At 39.7% G+C, this 17527-nt stretch overlaps 2 protein-coding genes across 2 annotated transcripts; both read right to left on the reverse strand.

The window, feature by feature from the left end:
- Positions 1–1021: 1021 nt before the first annotated feature.
- On the reverse strand, positions 1022–2990 carry LOC126997093 (L-seryl-tRNA(Sec) kinase-like). The gene has a single exon (XM_050858151.1). It carries the CDS (start codon positions 2658–2660, stop codon positions 1557–1559), a length of 1104 nt encoding a protein of 367 aa, XP_050714108.1. The 5' UTR covers positions 2661–2990; the 3' UTR covers positions 1022–1556.
- A 580-nt stretch (positions 2991–3570) lies between these two features.
- On the reverse strand, positions 3571–8395 carry LOC126997094 (mitochondrial import inner membrane translocase subunit Tim10 B-like). The gene is made up of 3 exons (XM_050858152.1): positions 8136–8395; positions 4742–4837; positions 3571–3912 (listed from the first exon to the last, which is right to left on the reverse strand). The coding sequence occupies exons 1-3, from the start codon at positions 8160–8162 to the stop codon at positions 3712–3714; spliced, it is 324 nt and encodes a 107-aa protein (XP_050714109.1). The 5' UTR covers positions 8163–8395; the 3' UTR covers positions 3571–3711.
- Positions 8396–17527: the final 9132 nt, after the last annotated feature.

Genomic DNA, 17527 nt, shown 5'->3' on the forward strand with positions numbered 1-17527 from the left:
AGAATAGGGTAAATCTCCCCCCTTCCTTCCCCCTCCTCTTCCATTCTCTTGCTCCCTTTCCTAGCTGTTTATACATTTTCTACTGCCATTAATTGTTTTTAATACACAGCAGGAAAACCTATTAATTTATCTGGAATGGAGTGATAGGAGTAATATATAGGCCTAGGAATAAAGATTTTACACTCCTCCTCCCCTCCCCTCCCCTCTGCAGATAATTTATTTTCTACTGCCATTATTTTTCGCATTTTCCCTGATTTCCCGCTCTCATCCTAGTTTTGTCCACTTGTGATCTTTGTGATGGTTGATATTGCTGGCAAGAAAACAAACCAACATATGCAGCAACGTACGTGGGATAATCACAGAGTTATAGACTATATAACTATATATAACTCTGTGGGTATAATTCTTTCAAAAATATGCCTTGTTCGATCGTTTGTTATAAGGCTCCCACTTGATCAAAAGTGTACGTTTTTCTGATATTTGTGCCATACATTGCAGCCGAAACGGGGCAAGTAAATGATAGCGGTGAGCGAAATATAGCAAGTTGGCCCCCTCTCTGCGAGCGAGCTATTTTGCGACTGCGAGCTGATTCCTACAACACCGCCGCCGCTCCTGCCGTCGATGGCATCAACACCTGGGAACTGTCACTTACAGCTGTTTTTTTTTTATTTTTTATATATATACATTATTTGCGCTGATTATTAGACTACTGCTTTTTAGCATCACATGTACAAGAATTGCAATAATAAAGCTGTGCATACCATTTATTTTCTCATACTAAAAAGAAAAAAAAAATCATGGTAAAAATTATTTATCTTATTTCTTTTTTATTCATTTCATATGGTTATCAGAGCCACTCACAGCTGTTACTTTCCAATATCAGCTGATAATAATTGTCACCAATGTACTTACATCTTTTTTTTTCGAGTTTATCAGCTGAAAACATGCTTATTTTTTTTTTTTAAGCTATTAGCTCACAGCTGTTAATTCCTCTATTACTTGGTATGGCTATTAGAACCACTCACAGCTATTTTTTTATTATTATTTGAGCTATGACAGTCTACTGATAATTGCCTTACATCTGCATTTCCATGATAAAATTAGATTTCACAGGAAGAATGAGAAAAAAATTTGCATTTGGTTAGTTTTTTTTACTACGATACAAAAAAAATGTCACACTAATTACAGTAATATATACATGGCTTGTAGCACCCACACTAAAAATGCATAAAAAGTCTTGTTACTATATTATCATCTGAAAATTTACTTGATTGGGTTATCAGCTGCAAATAGTCAGTCTGTTGAAGTGTAACTGCAAATTACCTGATGTGACTCACCCGTATGTAACTCATTCCTTGCAGACCCTATGAAATCTCCCTTGACAAAAATGCATTACACATTTGATTATCAACTTCCAGGATGGCAAGTTCAAGTTAGAGCCTTAATGTTTTTATGAATTTGATCCAACAGTGAGACTTCTGTTATCAACAAGAAATGGCCTTTACTAGTGCTTTCTGCCATTAACAACTCTTTGATCAGTTCTCAGTTAGATATTCTTACAATTTCTTCTTCATTTCAACCTCCAGGAAGGCATCAAATTCCTGCCTGTTGTCCTTAGTGATAGCATCAGCCAAGCAGGACAGCACTTCCAGGACTCCCTCCCTCAGATCGGCTAACACTGCCTGCCGTGCTGAATTGATGCGTGCAGCCACCTGGGAGGCTGGGAGGCTGTCTCTCTCACCATCACTTGCCTTCTGCAACTCCTTCTTTATTAGATGCTTCACTATCGCCCTGAGACTAAGGTCTGCCTGGTGAACCACACTCTGGGAGCATCGGCGGCGTGCCTCAGCCACCTCTTCTTCTCTGTCCTCTACAGGGGTGAGGCCATGCTGGAAGGCCTGGACCACTGCACTCCATGCCTGGCGAACCTGACCCTCACCCTGCCCCTGAAGCACACAGGTGTTGGCCTCCCAAGGGTGGAGGTGTGGCTGGGGTGGCTGCAGACGTGCCCCCATGGTTATCACCACTTCTGCCGGGACACTCTCCTCCCTCATACTGTTGTGCTGCATGGCCTCCTCCACACTGCACTCCATATACAGCTGGCAAAATGCAGCACTGTGCCTCCGAGCAAGCTGGTAAAACTCATACCTCATGCTACGGTAGTAAAAGTTGTCATCCAGGAGGATCACACACATGTCCCCTTCTAGTGCTCCAAACGGAATGCCAAAAAAATCTTCAACACTTGACTCAGTTCTTCTGGTGTTGATAAAATGGAGAAGCTGATCAACTTGAGAGTGAATCTTGAGCCGGGCACTCTTCCAGTCCTCACTAATACTCTGTCCCTCATTTCCATCACCCTCAAAGTCTTTTTCCTCATCCATAGTCTTCAACTCTTTGGTGCTTTCATTCTCGACAGTGATTTCACAGTTTTCTCCGTCAGTTCTGTTACGATCCTTCCCACTTTTTTCCTCACTTTTCTTCTGCTCCACAAACTCTCTCTGAACAGACAGTGGAATTAGTTTATCATAACACACATGAGCCAGTACCAGCTTCCCAAAGTTCTCTGTCTCCTCACTGAGAGCCTTGAGAGCCTTGCACAGTTTGGTTTTCCCAGACCCTGGCAGCCCAACCAACAGCACCAACACAACATTAGTTTCCATCCTACAACTACTTGAAATCAAAGGATACAGAAGCAAATCAATCTACATACAAGACTGTTTCCCTGAGGGACCTGAATCCAATCAATGCATCTTTCTGTCTGTCCACTTCAACAGGTGTTATAATATGTTACATATAATCATCCTACTTCAAAGCTGTCTCCATAGCCACCCACACCTCAACTCTTGAAGACCTACACATGACCATTGTCACATTCTATGACATCTTTTTATGGCAGACTAAACCAATATATCCCTTCATACATATCAAAAGAATTAGGACATCAGTCTTTTTGTAACAAGTTAAGCCACTGCTCCTTATATACTCCTACTTTCTCTGTGACAGCTGAGTTTCATCTGTGGGAATGTCTGGTGCCTCTACATCTTCAGCCATCTTTCTCATGGTATCCTGTGCTACATTCCAGGCAGCCTTTGCACTCTTAGCCTCCTCATGCTCAAGGTCACCTCCTTCAGCACCACTTGCCTCACCCCTGGACTCTGCAGACTCTGAAACACCATATGCAGAAGCCACAAAGCCCCTCCTCACCATCTCTCCTCTTGCTGCCAATATGTCCTCAATGTTTTTCTTCCCATCAAGATCTGAGAACCAGCCAAGGTTGTCTGCTACCAGGTGATGCTTAGCACAGCCCTCACAGGTAACAATCACCACACCTTTCTTATAAGCTAACTGGGAGATATACTTGGTTTGTCTTGTGCTACACACCTTACAAGTGTATGTGAGCTGCAACTGAGGACTGACTTTTCCTATAGACTGGGAATTGTTATCTGACTCACTGCTGTTGCTATTGCTGCAACTGTTAATGCTTCCACTGCTGATGAGACGGCCTTCAAAGGAAAGAAAGGTCTTACAGAGCTGTGTTTGGTTAACCAGCGGTGTCACTCTCCTTACAGGGCCAACACATGCTTTTACAAAAACCTGTCTTGCAGTTCTGGATATTGCTCTTGCAATGTATGCCATGTTCACCTGGCATTAAGTGACTTGCTGTAAATGTCACTCAACAGATTTTGAGGATTTAATATGCCTTTCTTACTACTACTGCTGCTGCTGCTGCTCCTGCACTGATTGCTGTGTCTGTTCAATGGATGCTTCCTGTGCTGCTTGTTGAGCCTCCATCTGCTGGTTCATTTCATCAATTCTCCTCTGCATGTAGACAGGCTGCAGCTCAGCATACACTGACATAATCTTGTGGTTGGCATGGATATGCTTCCCAACACACCTATCCACACAAGTGCTCTGAAATATATATAATTTGTCATCTATGTTTAGAAAAAAATTCTCATATTTATTATGAGGATAGACATATGACCAACCTTTAACTGTCTCTATCCAGTGATTCCATCTTTTTAACACCGAGAACAGCTAGGTCCTCCGCATGTTGGTCAGCCTGAGAGTCTACAACCAAGCACAAAATGAACAAAATGGGAAATAGTAAAAAATGGAAAAATATCAAGGACTCAAGAACCAAATGATTTACCCATACTGTGATAGTCCCAGACTTGACTAGAAAGGAAAGAGAAAAAACAAAAAGCTGTGAGAGGAACTAAAAGCTATAAGGGAAAATGATGAAAAAGATGATATAAACAGAGACGACAGCTAGTCCAAAGAAATCTTTCTAATAGATATATTGGCATTTGACAGATTGACAACTGAAAAACTAGAAAGCAGAAAATAATTTGTGAAAGCACAGAGGAATAAAATAAAAATAAAAGCAAGAACATAGATGTGGAACCCAGGAAAAAGCAAAGAAAGAGAAATAGAGTAGGAAAAGAAGAATTAAAGCAACAAGGACTGCATATATGTAGTGAGAGCTGCTATAAAAGCTTATCCCACACCTCCGATTATACTAGATGCAAGTGCCTGACTGCATGTTGCTGCTGCTGCTGCTGCTCTATGTAAATCATCTTACCAGCTCATGCATGCTGTATGCATCAACACCCTTCCGTAGCATTTAATCAGTAATTTGTATATTAATATACAATCACAGAAACACAAAACAGCATAGGGTAACTGTATGCACCAGATAAATATTATACACTAAACAAACACGAACACACATGCTTACTTCATCAGTGGAGATGGTACGATCATTGAAGCCATTGATGCACAGGTTAAAACAGCGTTCAGATATATGGTTATACAGGAGCAGGAAGTCCTTGAACTGAAACAAAACAGAACTTATCACAAATAAAACTTATAAACTATCCTCTCAATAAAAGTAAAGTTGGGGGTATATGCTAAGCTGCATTTGGCCTCAGTGCCAATCTCTGTCTCATTGGTCCTGGAGTCTGTGGGAGGTAAGAACACATTACCCCAGGACAGAGAGCAAGTATGACTATGGGCCGGTCTTACAGTCACCTGTTTTCGTTCGCTAGCCAGCAAACGAAAGCCTTCCGCGCGGGATCGGGTCTTACAGTCGCTCTTGACCGCTGCTTTTCGGTCGCTCGCGAACGAAAAATCGGCGTTTTGCTAAGGAGATTTTGGGGAGCGGTTGAGGTGACGAAAACGAGATTTGTAACCAATAAATTCAAAGTAAATGAGTAAATCTGCAATGATATGACATACCTAGCATGCAGAAAGCATATACAAGGCAGATAATTATTCAAAACACCTTTATTTTTGTTGTACAAACATTCTATTGGGCAACGAATCGTACACCGCCATTTGCCCTGACAGCTACTTCACAGCAAGTTTCCACAGCAATAAGATGATTTTTCTCACTTATTTAAAATACTGACTACAATATTCATTTCTGAGTAATTTATGAGAATGGCAGTTAAGGAGATTTTTTTATATTCTCTTGAAATAGCTGTGCTGTTATTCTGTAAATATTTCGCTCCATTGTTCTCGTCATTGTATTCTGGTGTGACAATTATTTTCATACGATAAAGCATCATAGGTTACCCCAAAAATGAAGTCAGTGTCTCTGAAATATATCACTCAGGTCAGGCCAAACTCTTCTGGTAGCTTATGTAGGATTGTGCAGGTTAGGTTCGGCTCGGCCCCCTTCCTATCTTTCAGTTTAAAAAAGTTAAAGTTGGGGGCATACGCTATAGCTGCATTAGCATTAAAATTCGTTCTTCCATTCATCACTCTGTCCCTCAGTCACTGTTATATTGTACTTTTGTTTAAATTTTCCAGCTTGTTTCTTTCTCACAACATTTAGTTATTTTCATCCTAATTTCAACATGACAGCATTTTTTTTTTAATAATACTTTTTGTATACATATATGTCTCTCCCACAGGATGTGGAATTCTTCTGAATCTTAAGATGCTTGTCACAGTGAAATACCTGGTCACAAGCAATTTCCTCTTCACCATAGCTGACTGCATATAAATTGCTGTCATCAGGTAGCAGGGCTATTGGAGATGTCAACTGATATACCTGGTACCCTTTCTACATATAATTTCTCTATCAGAGGAAGCACACCATGTGTCCGAAAAAGTTTATGATGTTGCTGGTATGGAAGGAGTTACAGAGTGTCAGGGTCAAGGTTAGACTACACCTAGGATCAGTCCGCTCATTCTCAGTAGTGATGTACAGGCTGACGGATGAGGTCAGGCAGCAGTCTCTGTAGACCATGCATGATATTTGTGGATGACATTGTGATATTTAATGAAGGCAGGGAAGAAACTGAAAATGAACTAGAGAGGTGGAGGTATGCACTGTATAAGAGGGATGGAAATCAGCAGGAGAAAGACTGAGTACATGTGAGTGAGCCCTACGGAAATGGTACTGTGAGGTTTCAGTGAGTGGAGTTGGCAAAGGTAGATAAGTTCAAATACTAGGGCTTAACAGAACAAAGCAATGGAACGTGTGCTACAGAAAGGAAGAAAAGAGTACCGTACAGGCCAGATGGAATGTAGGGAGAATGGTGACACGATCATCCGATATTTCTGCTCCAGGACAAACCCCTGGGCTGTCCTGTGGTGACTGTGTCCATTTATAGCATCAAAGAGCAGTCAAGTTACAGATATTATAAAAAGACCTTTTGCTGTAAGAAAATCTTTATTTGCTAATAAATTTACCTGTATTTTCAACATGGAAAAATAAATTATTAGACTGTGTAATCCTTTTTTCATCACACGTACCAAGGCTAAATAAAACTATATTATCAATAAAATATTAATATAAAATAATGATAAATTCTTTACCCCATGCTAAATTAATAAAGTTGGGGGCATATGCTTTAGCGGCATGTGGCCTCATTGCTCATCTCCATCTTATTGGCCCTAGAGCTGCTTGTTGGTAAGAACTATTTATCCCCATTTTTCAGTGATTTGGCCTTCCACCACCAAAACCACTGTTCCCTACAGGGATTAATCGAGCTAACGACCACCAAAACCACAGCTCCCTAAAGGGATTAATCGAGCTAACGCCGCCGCCGCAAAATAGCTCGCATTCATTACCTACCTTTTGAAACCACTAGATCTTCATATATTTTTTTATCTACAAACGTTTGGTTAGCGACGGTACGCTTGGTTAGCAACGGTATGCTTGGTTAGCGATGGTACGCTTTGTTAGCGTTGGTATGCTTGGTTAGCGATGGTACGCTTGGTTAGCAATGGTACGCTTGGTTAGCGATGGTACGCTTGGTTAGCGATGGTATGCTTGGTTAGCGACTAGCCCACGCATGTGAGACCAGGCCCACCACACGTGGTTATTTTTTTTTTTAGAACATGCAGCCCAACGGCTGCCATGCTGAGGGCCGGGTATAGCCCGGGCCTGTTCAGCCCGAGTCCCGGATGACCTTGAGTCATGGCTCAGGGTTGTTTTGGGGTGGTTAGCGATTAGCCCACACATGTGAGTATACGGTAGGGATTTTCCTTACTTTCGAGACTAGGGAATTTTTCCTGATTTAGGGATTTTTCTAGGGAAATTTTGGAAGGCCATTTTTCAGTGATATGGGCTCCCCCCCCCCCAATATCCTGGTTCCCCATAGTTCCCCAGGCTTGTTTTGGGGGATAGGGGGGGGCTTGGGTGGTGGAGGGGGTGGAGTGGTGATTCTTAAGATGATGAGATAGTCGATGTTTCATTAAGTAGATAATGAGATACTGGCCCGGTACTAAAACGAATCTTTACCCGGCAATGTGTTGTATGGACACTGAGCCCTTAATAGAGCACCAAGGCGTTCGTGGGTGTGAAAATGGTGACAATACAGAATAATACCGAAAAGATATATGAAGAGCTAGGTAGTGATGTTTCATAAGGTAGGTAATGAAATACTGGCTGCACATGATGCACAATTCCAGCTCTGTCTGTAGCACATGTATTTGTATGTATGGAGGTTACTGAACTGGTCGGGCTGGCGCATCAACAGAGTGCGGCTTCCTTTTGGGCCCTGTGTCTACCGGGTTCTGGGTATCCCACCAGGTGAGAGAACCAGGTGAGAGAGAGAATCTTAACCAAAGCATCACTAAAGGTAAGCCTTCCCTCACTGCAATACTCCCTCACACACCTGCCGCACGTTGGCCGCCAGGTCCATGGCCACCCCGGGGTCCTGCAGGCGGCCTCGTCACGGCGCCGGAAGCATCCCTCGGTCCCCGCCGCTGCCGTGCCCTGGCCTCCTCGTCTGATGGGGAGCCTCGGAGCACGCCTACCGTCCTTCTGCAACCTCTTTCCCTTTAAATTGCCTTCCGTGAAAAGCTATACCTTCTTCTTGGGTGGTTTTATGGGGCTGTCCGGCTCTTTCAACGGTGCTTGTTTACAGATGTAGTCCCGGGATATGCCTTTGCAACGGCTCCCGGATTTTCTTTTCACTCAATGTCAATGCTCTCGTGCTTTAACTCTTATTTTCTATTTCAATATTCACTTGACATCTAGTTTTTTTTCACTGGTTTTGCACTTGTGTTTTAGCCTTCTGAATTCTTTGTCTTTCCTTCCAGAGTTCTTTTAAGTAATTTTTCCTTTCTTGTATTTTCTCACTTCCTTTATTGCAATTTTTCATTAATAATATGTCAGCTAGGTGTTCGTCTACGTCTTCTTTGTATGGCTGCTGTACAAATGTGTGTGCCTTTCTAATTTCGAAGTATTGTTTGCAGTGCAGCAGGAAATGTTTTGTGCACGTGGCAAACGGCCCATTATTATTTCAGCTGATTCGTTAATGCAACCAACTTTAATGCATTCTTGATAGATTTGAAACTAAAATATAAATCACCGTATGAAGATGATCTCTTGACCCCAAGAACCGGCCTCCTTCTCAAGGACCTCAACCTCCTGCCTCCTCGACCTCCATAACATCCTCCTTGACCTCCATAACCTTCTCCTTGACCTCCATAACCTTCTTAACCTCCATAACCTTCTCCTTGACCTCCATAACCTTCTTCTTGACCTCCATAACCTCCAGTAACCTTCTCCTTAATCTCCATAACCTTCTCCTTAACCTCCATAACCTTCTCCTTGACCTCCATAACCTTCTCCTTGACCTCCATAACCTTCTCTTTAACCTCCATAACCTCCAATAACCTTCTTCCTAACCTCCATAACCTTCTCCTTAACCTCCATAACCTTCTTAACCTCCAATAACCTCCATAACCTTCTTAACCTCCAATAACCTCCATAACCTTCTTAACCTCCAATAACCTCCATAACCTTCTTAACCTCCAATAACCTCCACAACCTCCAATAACCTTCTCCTTAACCTCCATAACCTTCTCCTTGACTTCCATAACCTTCTCCTTGACCTCCATAACCTTCTCCTTGACCTCCATAACCTTCTCCTTAACCTAAAAAACCTTCTCCTTGACCTCCATAACCTTCTCCTTAACCTCCACAACCTTCTCCTTTACCTCCATAACCTTCTTAACCTCCATAACCTCCTTTACCTCCATAACCTTCTTAACCTCCATAACCTTTTTAACCTCCATAACCTTCTCTTTGACCTCCATAATCTTCTCCTTGACCTTCATAACCTTCTCCTTAACCTCCATAACCTTGTCCTTGACCTCCAAAGCTCTTGCATCTTCTCCTCTAACCTCCTTCTCAACCCTATGACATCTACTGCATCTTTCTCAATATATATATTCTCCTCCTTGACCTCCAGAAGCTCCTTAACCCATACAGCGTTTTGGTATTTTGTAATTTCCTCCCCACCCCAGCGTCGGAGGAAATTTTTTTTTTTTTTTGCATAAAATAGCTTAAAATCATGAAAAATGAAGTAATGTAACGTCTTTTAGCTTACTGTCGCCTAGAAGTCGGTGTTTTGGGCCATTTTTTGTCAATTTGGGAAGCGAAATTGTTGTGTTGAATGCCGTAGACTTTCATGGATTGTACGTGCGTTTCAGAGTAAATCGTTTTCTCTTGACATATTTAGCACATACTTATATATATTGTTAGAGAGTAACTCATTTTGAGCTTTTTGAGAGCTCAACTCAATGTAGAGTCGCCCACAAGAGTGTTCGCTCACGCAATTACAGTTTAGATGTGGCCCCCTCCTTACCAAAAATGCCAGTACAAAATTGCCTGTTCTGGACATCGGTATACCCACTATACCTCACCCACAACACTGTCAAACCACTTTTCAACCACCAACCACTTCAATTTCCACATCACAATCTCCAAAACCACCTACAACATCCACACAAATAAAAAAAAATTACCCAGAATAATGGCTGCCAGGCTTGCCAGTTATGGCAAGTATTCAGTCAGTATTCCCAAAGGATCAGTCTACTAGGGCACCACCACAGAAACCACCCTCGACACACTCCAGTGACGGGAAAAAATAATACATTAAATACGTACGACGTACGTATCTGACGCTCAATGGTATCAAAAAATAGTACGTACGTCATACATATCTGACGCTGTACGGGTTAACCCCCTCCTAGACCTCCATAATCTACTTATTTGACCTCTTCATCACCTACAGCTAGAGCCCGATCTCTTTCAATCTTGACCTCCACAAACTCGTGAACCTTCTCGGCCTTCACAACTCTTACAGATTTTTATCTAACCCCCAACCTCCTCCTCAACCTCCAGAACTCCCTCAATCTGGCTTCCAGAACTCCCTCAATCTGGCTTCCAAATCTCCAGCAGCTTCCACCACCTCCTCAACTCTCAAAATATCCTCTTTAACCTCTGCAGTTCCTGCCATCACAACCACCAAAACCTCCTCAATCATAATCACCACCATTTTCTTCTGATTAGATGTAGTAATTATTGTCTTGTCAGCATTTTAATGTGACAGTATGCACCATGTCTGTCTACGTAGTACTCTCTCTCTCTCTCTCTCACTCTCTCAAAATTAATTAGTAAATCATGCATGCAGGATTAGTAAAACTATTTTCAAAAGCTGCTTTGATCCTGTTATGATACGTACAAAACTACATATCTGTGAGAAAATATGTTGCTCGATCAGTGCTCATATAGTTGTTAACCTAAACACGCCATGCAACATTACAAGGGGGAGCAGGGAGTGATCACCATACCAGCTTTATGACTTGAGGTTACAAAATGCTAGAATGTAGTCTGATTTATAAAGGGGAAAACTCAGTTTTCCCTTATGGAATGCACATAACAATAGTGTTTCATATATATATATATATATATATATATATATATATATATATATATATATATATATATATATATATATATATAAATATAATATAATATATATATATATATATATATATATATATATATATATATATATATCTATATATATATATATATATATATATATATATATATATATATATATAAAACAAAAATCAAATAAATCTCTTTGGAAGGCAACAGTGTTTCTTAAAACCAATAGAAAATAATTTAATATGTTATTGCATAATAGCAAAATTTTCTTAACCAAATAAAAAGGGCAGACTTATTTAATGAGATAAACTACAGAGTTGATAATCATATTAACAACAGTAGTATGTGTAAATACAGTTGTCCCTCAAATAGCACGGTTTCCAATAGTACGGTTTCGGTTTTATACGGATTGTCATGGAAGATTTTTTTTAGGATTTTTAAATTTCCCGCTCGTTGCACCAAGTAGCCATGGCATGAGTGGCAACACTGTTCTACCAAAACACCCGCTGAAAGCACTCAAAAGCGTTCGAGATAGGTGTTCACCTTGAAGAAGAATTCAGATTTAGAAGTTACGTTTTGAGATGAGTTACGTTGCCATAGGGAGAGCATACCACGTGAATGAGAGCAGTGTTCGCTGTATCTATCATCTTGGGTCTTGGTCTTGGTTCGGGAGGTAGTTGTCCCTTTCGGTCCCAACTACAGCCTTTGAAATGGCTTACTCCCTCAGGGCCAACACCCTGAAAATCATAGGGAAATATAAATTCTTGCCACAATAACTGCCAGTGCTCAAAGAGTGCAGATATAGGCCATCCTTTTACTAAGCCTCGTCGTTGCGATTGTAATGGTGTCTTGCTTGTAGCAAAATGGCGTACGCTGGTCTTCCTGGCAACGTTTAGCATGCATTACTATAGTCTGTCCATATTGACTTGGCCAATTTGCACCGAGAAGTCCCTCCCCCATTCTGGCTAAGCTCCGCCCCCTTTCACCTGATTGGCTGTTGATGACATCATCATTGTATCAAAGAGACGTACCAAATATATATGATTAAGATAATCTAGCAAGTTTCATGATTATAAAATATTCATAATTTAATTGAATGACGGCACTCTACTTTAACAATCAATGACATCATTGAGGAAAAAGTTATGTATCTGTGGCTTGGAGGGACGGGTAGGGTACGTATGTACGCTCAGCGCAACAGCCACAGATACGAAACTTATTCCTCAATACAATGATTCCTACCTGTATGAAGTTACTGAAGAAGATATTTTTTATGTGATTATATTTGGTATGCTTAAGTGAATGAGCTATGTAGGAAATAATGACGGAAAGTGTGCATTACTTTATAGGTAGCCTACTATCATCGCCTTCAGTGCTCGTTTTGCAGGGCCTGTTCTCCCTTGAAAACTTGCAGTATTATGATTGTACTTTGTTTCCTAGGTGATGTCATTGATTGTTAAAGTAGTGCACTGTCATTCAATTAAATTACAAATATTTTTTAATCATGAAACTAGCTAGATTATCTCAATCATATATATTTGGTACGTCTCTTTGATACAGTGCATGATGTCATCAACAGCCAATCAGGTGAAAGGGGGGCGGAGCTTAGCCAGAATGGGGGAGGGGCTTCTCGGCGCAAATTGGCCAAGTTAATTTGGACAGACTATAGCTGCCCTGGTTGACGAACTCCTTACAACAGAAGATGAAAAGGAAGCTGCAGTGGTTATGGTGGTACAGAGAGGTGAAATTCAATGTAAACACTTATACGTGTTTGTTTGGGCCGCCACATTTGCTGATGACATCATCACTGCACGAAGGCGTTCCACCTCTCAAAGCCGGGAGCCAGCAGATGTGCCGAGTTGGCAACTCGTGCTGCTGCATCACGCATTTGAGAGCACTCGGGACGTTCTGAGAGTCCCGTTCCCTCTCTCAAACACAGCCCAGGAGTGTTTCTAAGGGGGGCACTAATTTTATACGGATTTTCGAATAGTATGGGGATCCTGGGTCCCTAACCCCCATACTATTTGAGGGACGACTGTATTTCATAAACCATACAATTACAGATAAAGTAAAAGCCATATGTATATACTAGGCCTGGAAGATACATAAAGTGTATGCAATGACATATTCAAGAAATTCTTGGAAAAGACAACTGAGGTGTTTGTACCCTTTACAAATTAAACAGTCTATGTACACAAAAACTAGAACAAAAATCATTTTAAGGGAAACATTATTAAAGGGTTATAGATTAATATCATTAACTCAAAATATATTCCAGATCTGGCATGAAATTAAATAATGTCTGAGTAAATACACACAGAAATCACCCTTGCTTGTAAATAAATGCATAATAGTCCATTTACGTTTCCTAACACAATACACAAAAAGCTATGAAGAGACATGTTTATATATCCAACATGTCCTTTTTGGTTTCCCAAGAGATGATAACAAACCCTTGTCACCCTGGTAATGCTGCACAACTCCTACCTGAGGGACCTACATGCCACAATAATTGCTGCCAAGGTAACGACGACAAAGCTTCTATGCCACACTACACCAGGTAGTGTTGGGTAGTCTGCCCAGCAGACTCCTAAGGGCATCTAAACTCTTTATTAAAAATGTCAAACTTCTATGTACAAAACATGGTGGCCTGTGCCAGACAAGGAGAGTCAACAGTATGAAGCTAAGACAAAAACAATGAAAATTCAAAGGTTTCGTTCAACTGTAAATCAGAAGACAAGATAATGTAAATTACTTTTCACAATGACAAATTTATAATGGTAAGAGTTCCTGGTCCTTGTCTGGCATGGAATGCCTTGAATATTACAGTATCTGGCTTTGTTCCCAAATACTTGGACATACATCACCCACATAAAGATATTACTTCAAATTTTGCCATTTTCAATCCACATACAAGAGGAAAAGGCAACTCTTACAGCTGCCATGAAACAGACACTGCCTTCCCTAAAATTCCAAGACATAACAAATGTTCCTTATAGATAATCATATAAAAGTAAGAAACAAGAAAAACAAATGGGAAAAGATACAGAGTATAACAATATTACATTTTAAATCAACTGAAGTTTGTTTTATCAACGTCCCTTTCCTGTGTTTAAAATTATATGCATTACTTTTGACAAAGTAGCTAATAAATAAACAAAAACAAAACACTAATGTGCATTTACAGAAGAGTTTAGGGACAATGCCGTTGTTTCCTCAGCACTTTGAAAGAACACACAACAGTAATTTGCATAAAGGGAAAACCTTCATACACAACAAGACTGGATGCACAACTAGTGTTATGAAGCAAATCTAACAGTCATCCAGTCACTCTGGGGATCCTCTTTAGCTGGCTAGTGACCATGATAGGGAGTTCCAAAGGCCCACTCTAATGCTTCACTCATCAAATCTTAGTGTATTGGCATCATTCTGCAATTAACTTATTTGCCTGGTGTCTACTTTACAGAATGATTTTAATTGAAAATATGAGCTCCAATTATTTTTTATAATCAACCTTGACTACCAGGAATACCTGTCAAGAAAATCTTATATTACATCAGCTTTTGATCATTTGAGACTGCTTTGATATGCCTCTATATACAGTCTGATGCTCTTCAAAGATTTCATGTTCAGAAACTGATAATTTGTTTGATTAATCAAAACTTAAATAAAAACAACAACAATGGCTGACAATACAGCATCATACCAAAAATGTGTCACAGATGTTGGGCATCATTTTGAGCAAGAGTAACACTTAACACCACGACATGGCAGTAATCTGCTTGGTGACACACACACATATGGATTTCACATAGGTGTGCTTTTTGAGCTGAGAAGCTTATCCCACCAAAGTAAAGCTGAGCCAGTCAGGATGGCAACATACCAATCCTCTTAACATGCTCCCTAGAGTATAACTATAACTTTACTAGGATTTCATTCAGGCCAGCCTCCCTGACCTTTAATATAGTATATGGCAGTTTAGTTATTTCTGTAAAATGACCAGTCATTGTTGTGCATATGAAAATATTACTATCTATAATGATAACCACAGTTTGAGGGAATGTTCACCTCCTAATGCTTACTGTTTTGAAAATTCATTCAGACAATCTCTTTGCATCAGTCATACGGTTAAAGAGACTAAGAATGTTGGAGTGGAGGAACAAGGTGCAAGGAATGGATTAAATGATTTTGTTCAGTGGTCAGTTTGTCATGAATTTCAAAATGAGTTTGATGTTTTCAAGTGAAACTACTGTTTTCAGTTTTGCCAGTTTGTTTTGACTGGTATAAACTGTGCAGAGGTCAGTCAATCTTGTGCACCTCACCTAACACTCAGCCAAGAACCACTGTGTTTCACCTATCTAAGGTCTCTGGCACATCAAGCAACTACATGGGTTAAACAAATCCCCTGCCCCAGTGAGGACACAGTGTGAAGCACAAATTCTACTGGAATTATTGCTTGGAAAGAATAAAAAAAATTACTACAAATAATCAAATGTCATAGTAGTTACTTATGACGTCTAATGTAGATGTTATTATAATCATAAATCTTTAGCTAAAGAAAAAGCAGCCAAAGAAAGGTAAATTAAAGAATACTTTATGTATACACTACAATGTTGAGCACAACTGTTGAGAACTTAAAATTATTGCACATGCTTAACAAAGTAGAATTATATGATATTTATTTAGTAATTAAAAGCAAGACTTCTTTTTACTGTTTCTATTTAAAACTTTGAAACCATGGTGGGAGCAGAATGTGGAAGTGTCTATCAATAGTACTTAGTTAAGTTAGCTTCACACACTGTCTCTAAGCAGTTCCTACAGAAATATATGGGAATGCGTAAAAAACATAAAGCACAGCTATCTGTGATCACAATAATTATGTCACACCAATCAGAAAATCAATACAAAGGCATATTAGAGACTCAGGATTAAATTTAATCTGAGCTCCATGGTTAATTATTAGCAAAATAAGTTGGCTAAACCTTAACCATCCATTTCCTTCACCTAAAGACCTTGAACATGTTATCACTTTATAAATATAAAATCAATTTTCAATAGACATCAACTGATTTATTTACACAATATTCCTTAACTTCAAAGATATGTTATATATCACAAAACTTAAGATTTTATTTGAATAAGTAGCTAACCTGAAAAATAAAATTAGTTTGGATACAAAGCATTAACTAGAACCAATATTTTTCAGGAGCACTTTGAATCTGATATGTAACTTCCATAAGGACAAGTGGTAAACAGGTTACAGTACTGCAGTCTCTAAGCTGTGTTCATGTATTGATGAAAAGCTGAGGCAGATATCTTAACTATTAGCCTTCACATGTGGCACAATGATTTTATTTTCTGAATAAAATATAATTACAGTATAACTACCCAAGTTAATTCATTCATGTCTTTGAGCAGACCACCAGCCACACATTAACCTCCTGACTAAGCAGAAATGATGACCTCAGACATTCTGAGGAATAATCCTAGCTGATCTGCTTTTTGAATTTCTGCTTTGGATGACGAACAGAAACCTTAAACAACACATCTGTGTCAAGCTTTAGCTAATTCCCCGGTTCTTTGCATAAGCATCACAATTAACATCGAGGAGTTGCCACACAAAGACACAGCCAGATGTTTTAGCCAAAGCTGAGTGGCACCAGGGGGCAACCTCTGCTTGAATTATATACTAACCAACTCCATCCCAAGTAAACTGTTGGTATCATCACTGCATTTTTGTGCTTGTATTGCAGTTTTGCAATGGAAAGTATATAAATTAGGTTCATTATCTGAGTAATATGGCTATGTTTTGCCTTGATAAAATGAGAATAGAGCCTCTAAAGTATATAACAAATGTATCATTGCAGAAGTTCAGCCCTTTGGGATGTAAGTAACTTAGTGATCCTCTGAATCCTCCTCTGACTCAAGTCTTTTGTTTCAAGTATTTGCTTCCATTATTTACGTAATTGCTGATCATTATTCTGTTCCATTTACATGCACTGGTGCCTAAAACATATCTCAGCCACAAATGAAGATAAATGGAGCTTTTATCTCCCTTGATACTGCTGCCAAAACAAACTATAAAAGATACTGCAAAATACCAGACTAATCTACACAACATATTGTACTCCAAAAGTGACCAGATCAAGGCCTCTGAACACATTAAAAGCTCTGAAACTAAATACAACACACACACATACATGTATACACACACACACACACACACACACACTACAAATACATAAGCATATAAATATATTTCTAAGTGATAACTTATTTTAAGGTAAAATGCAAAATAAAAGAATGGAAAACAAGACATAA

Source organism: Eriocheir sinensis, chromosome 11 (assembly GCF_024679095.1).
Source record: "Eriocheir sinensis breed Jianghai 21 chromosome 11, ASM2467909v1, whole genome shotgun sequence".
Lineage (NCBI taxonomy): Eukaryota > Metazoa > Arthropoda > Malacostraca > Decapoda > Varunidae > Eriocheir > Eriocheir sinensis.

Excerpts from the sequence above, each read along its gene's own strand:
- LOC126997093 (XM_050858151.1), bottom strand. The coding sequence starts at position 2,660 with ATGGAAACTAATGTTGTGTTGGTGCTGTTGGTTGGGCTGCCAGGGTCT.
- LOC126997094 (XM_050858152.1), bottom strand. The coding sequence starts at position 8,162 with ATGGACCTGGCGGCCAACGTGCGGCAG. Across the intron at positions 4,838-8,135 it reads TGGCGGCCAACGTGCGGCAG|TTCAAGGACTTCCTGCTCCT; the intron begins GTGTGTGAGGGA and ends GTTTTGTTTCAG. Across the intron at positions 3,913-4,741 it reads GTACCATCTCCACTGATGAA|AGCACTTGTGTGGATAGGTG; the intron begins GTAAGCATGTGT and ends TATATATTTCAG.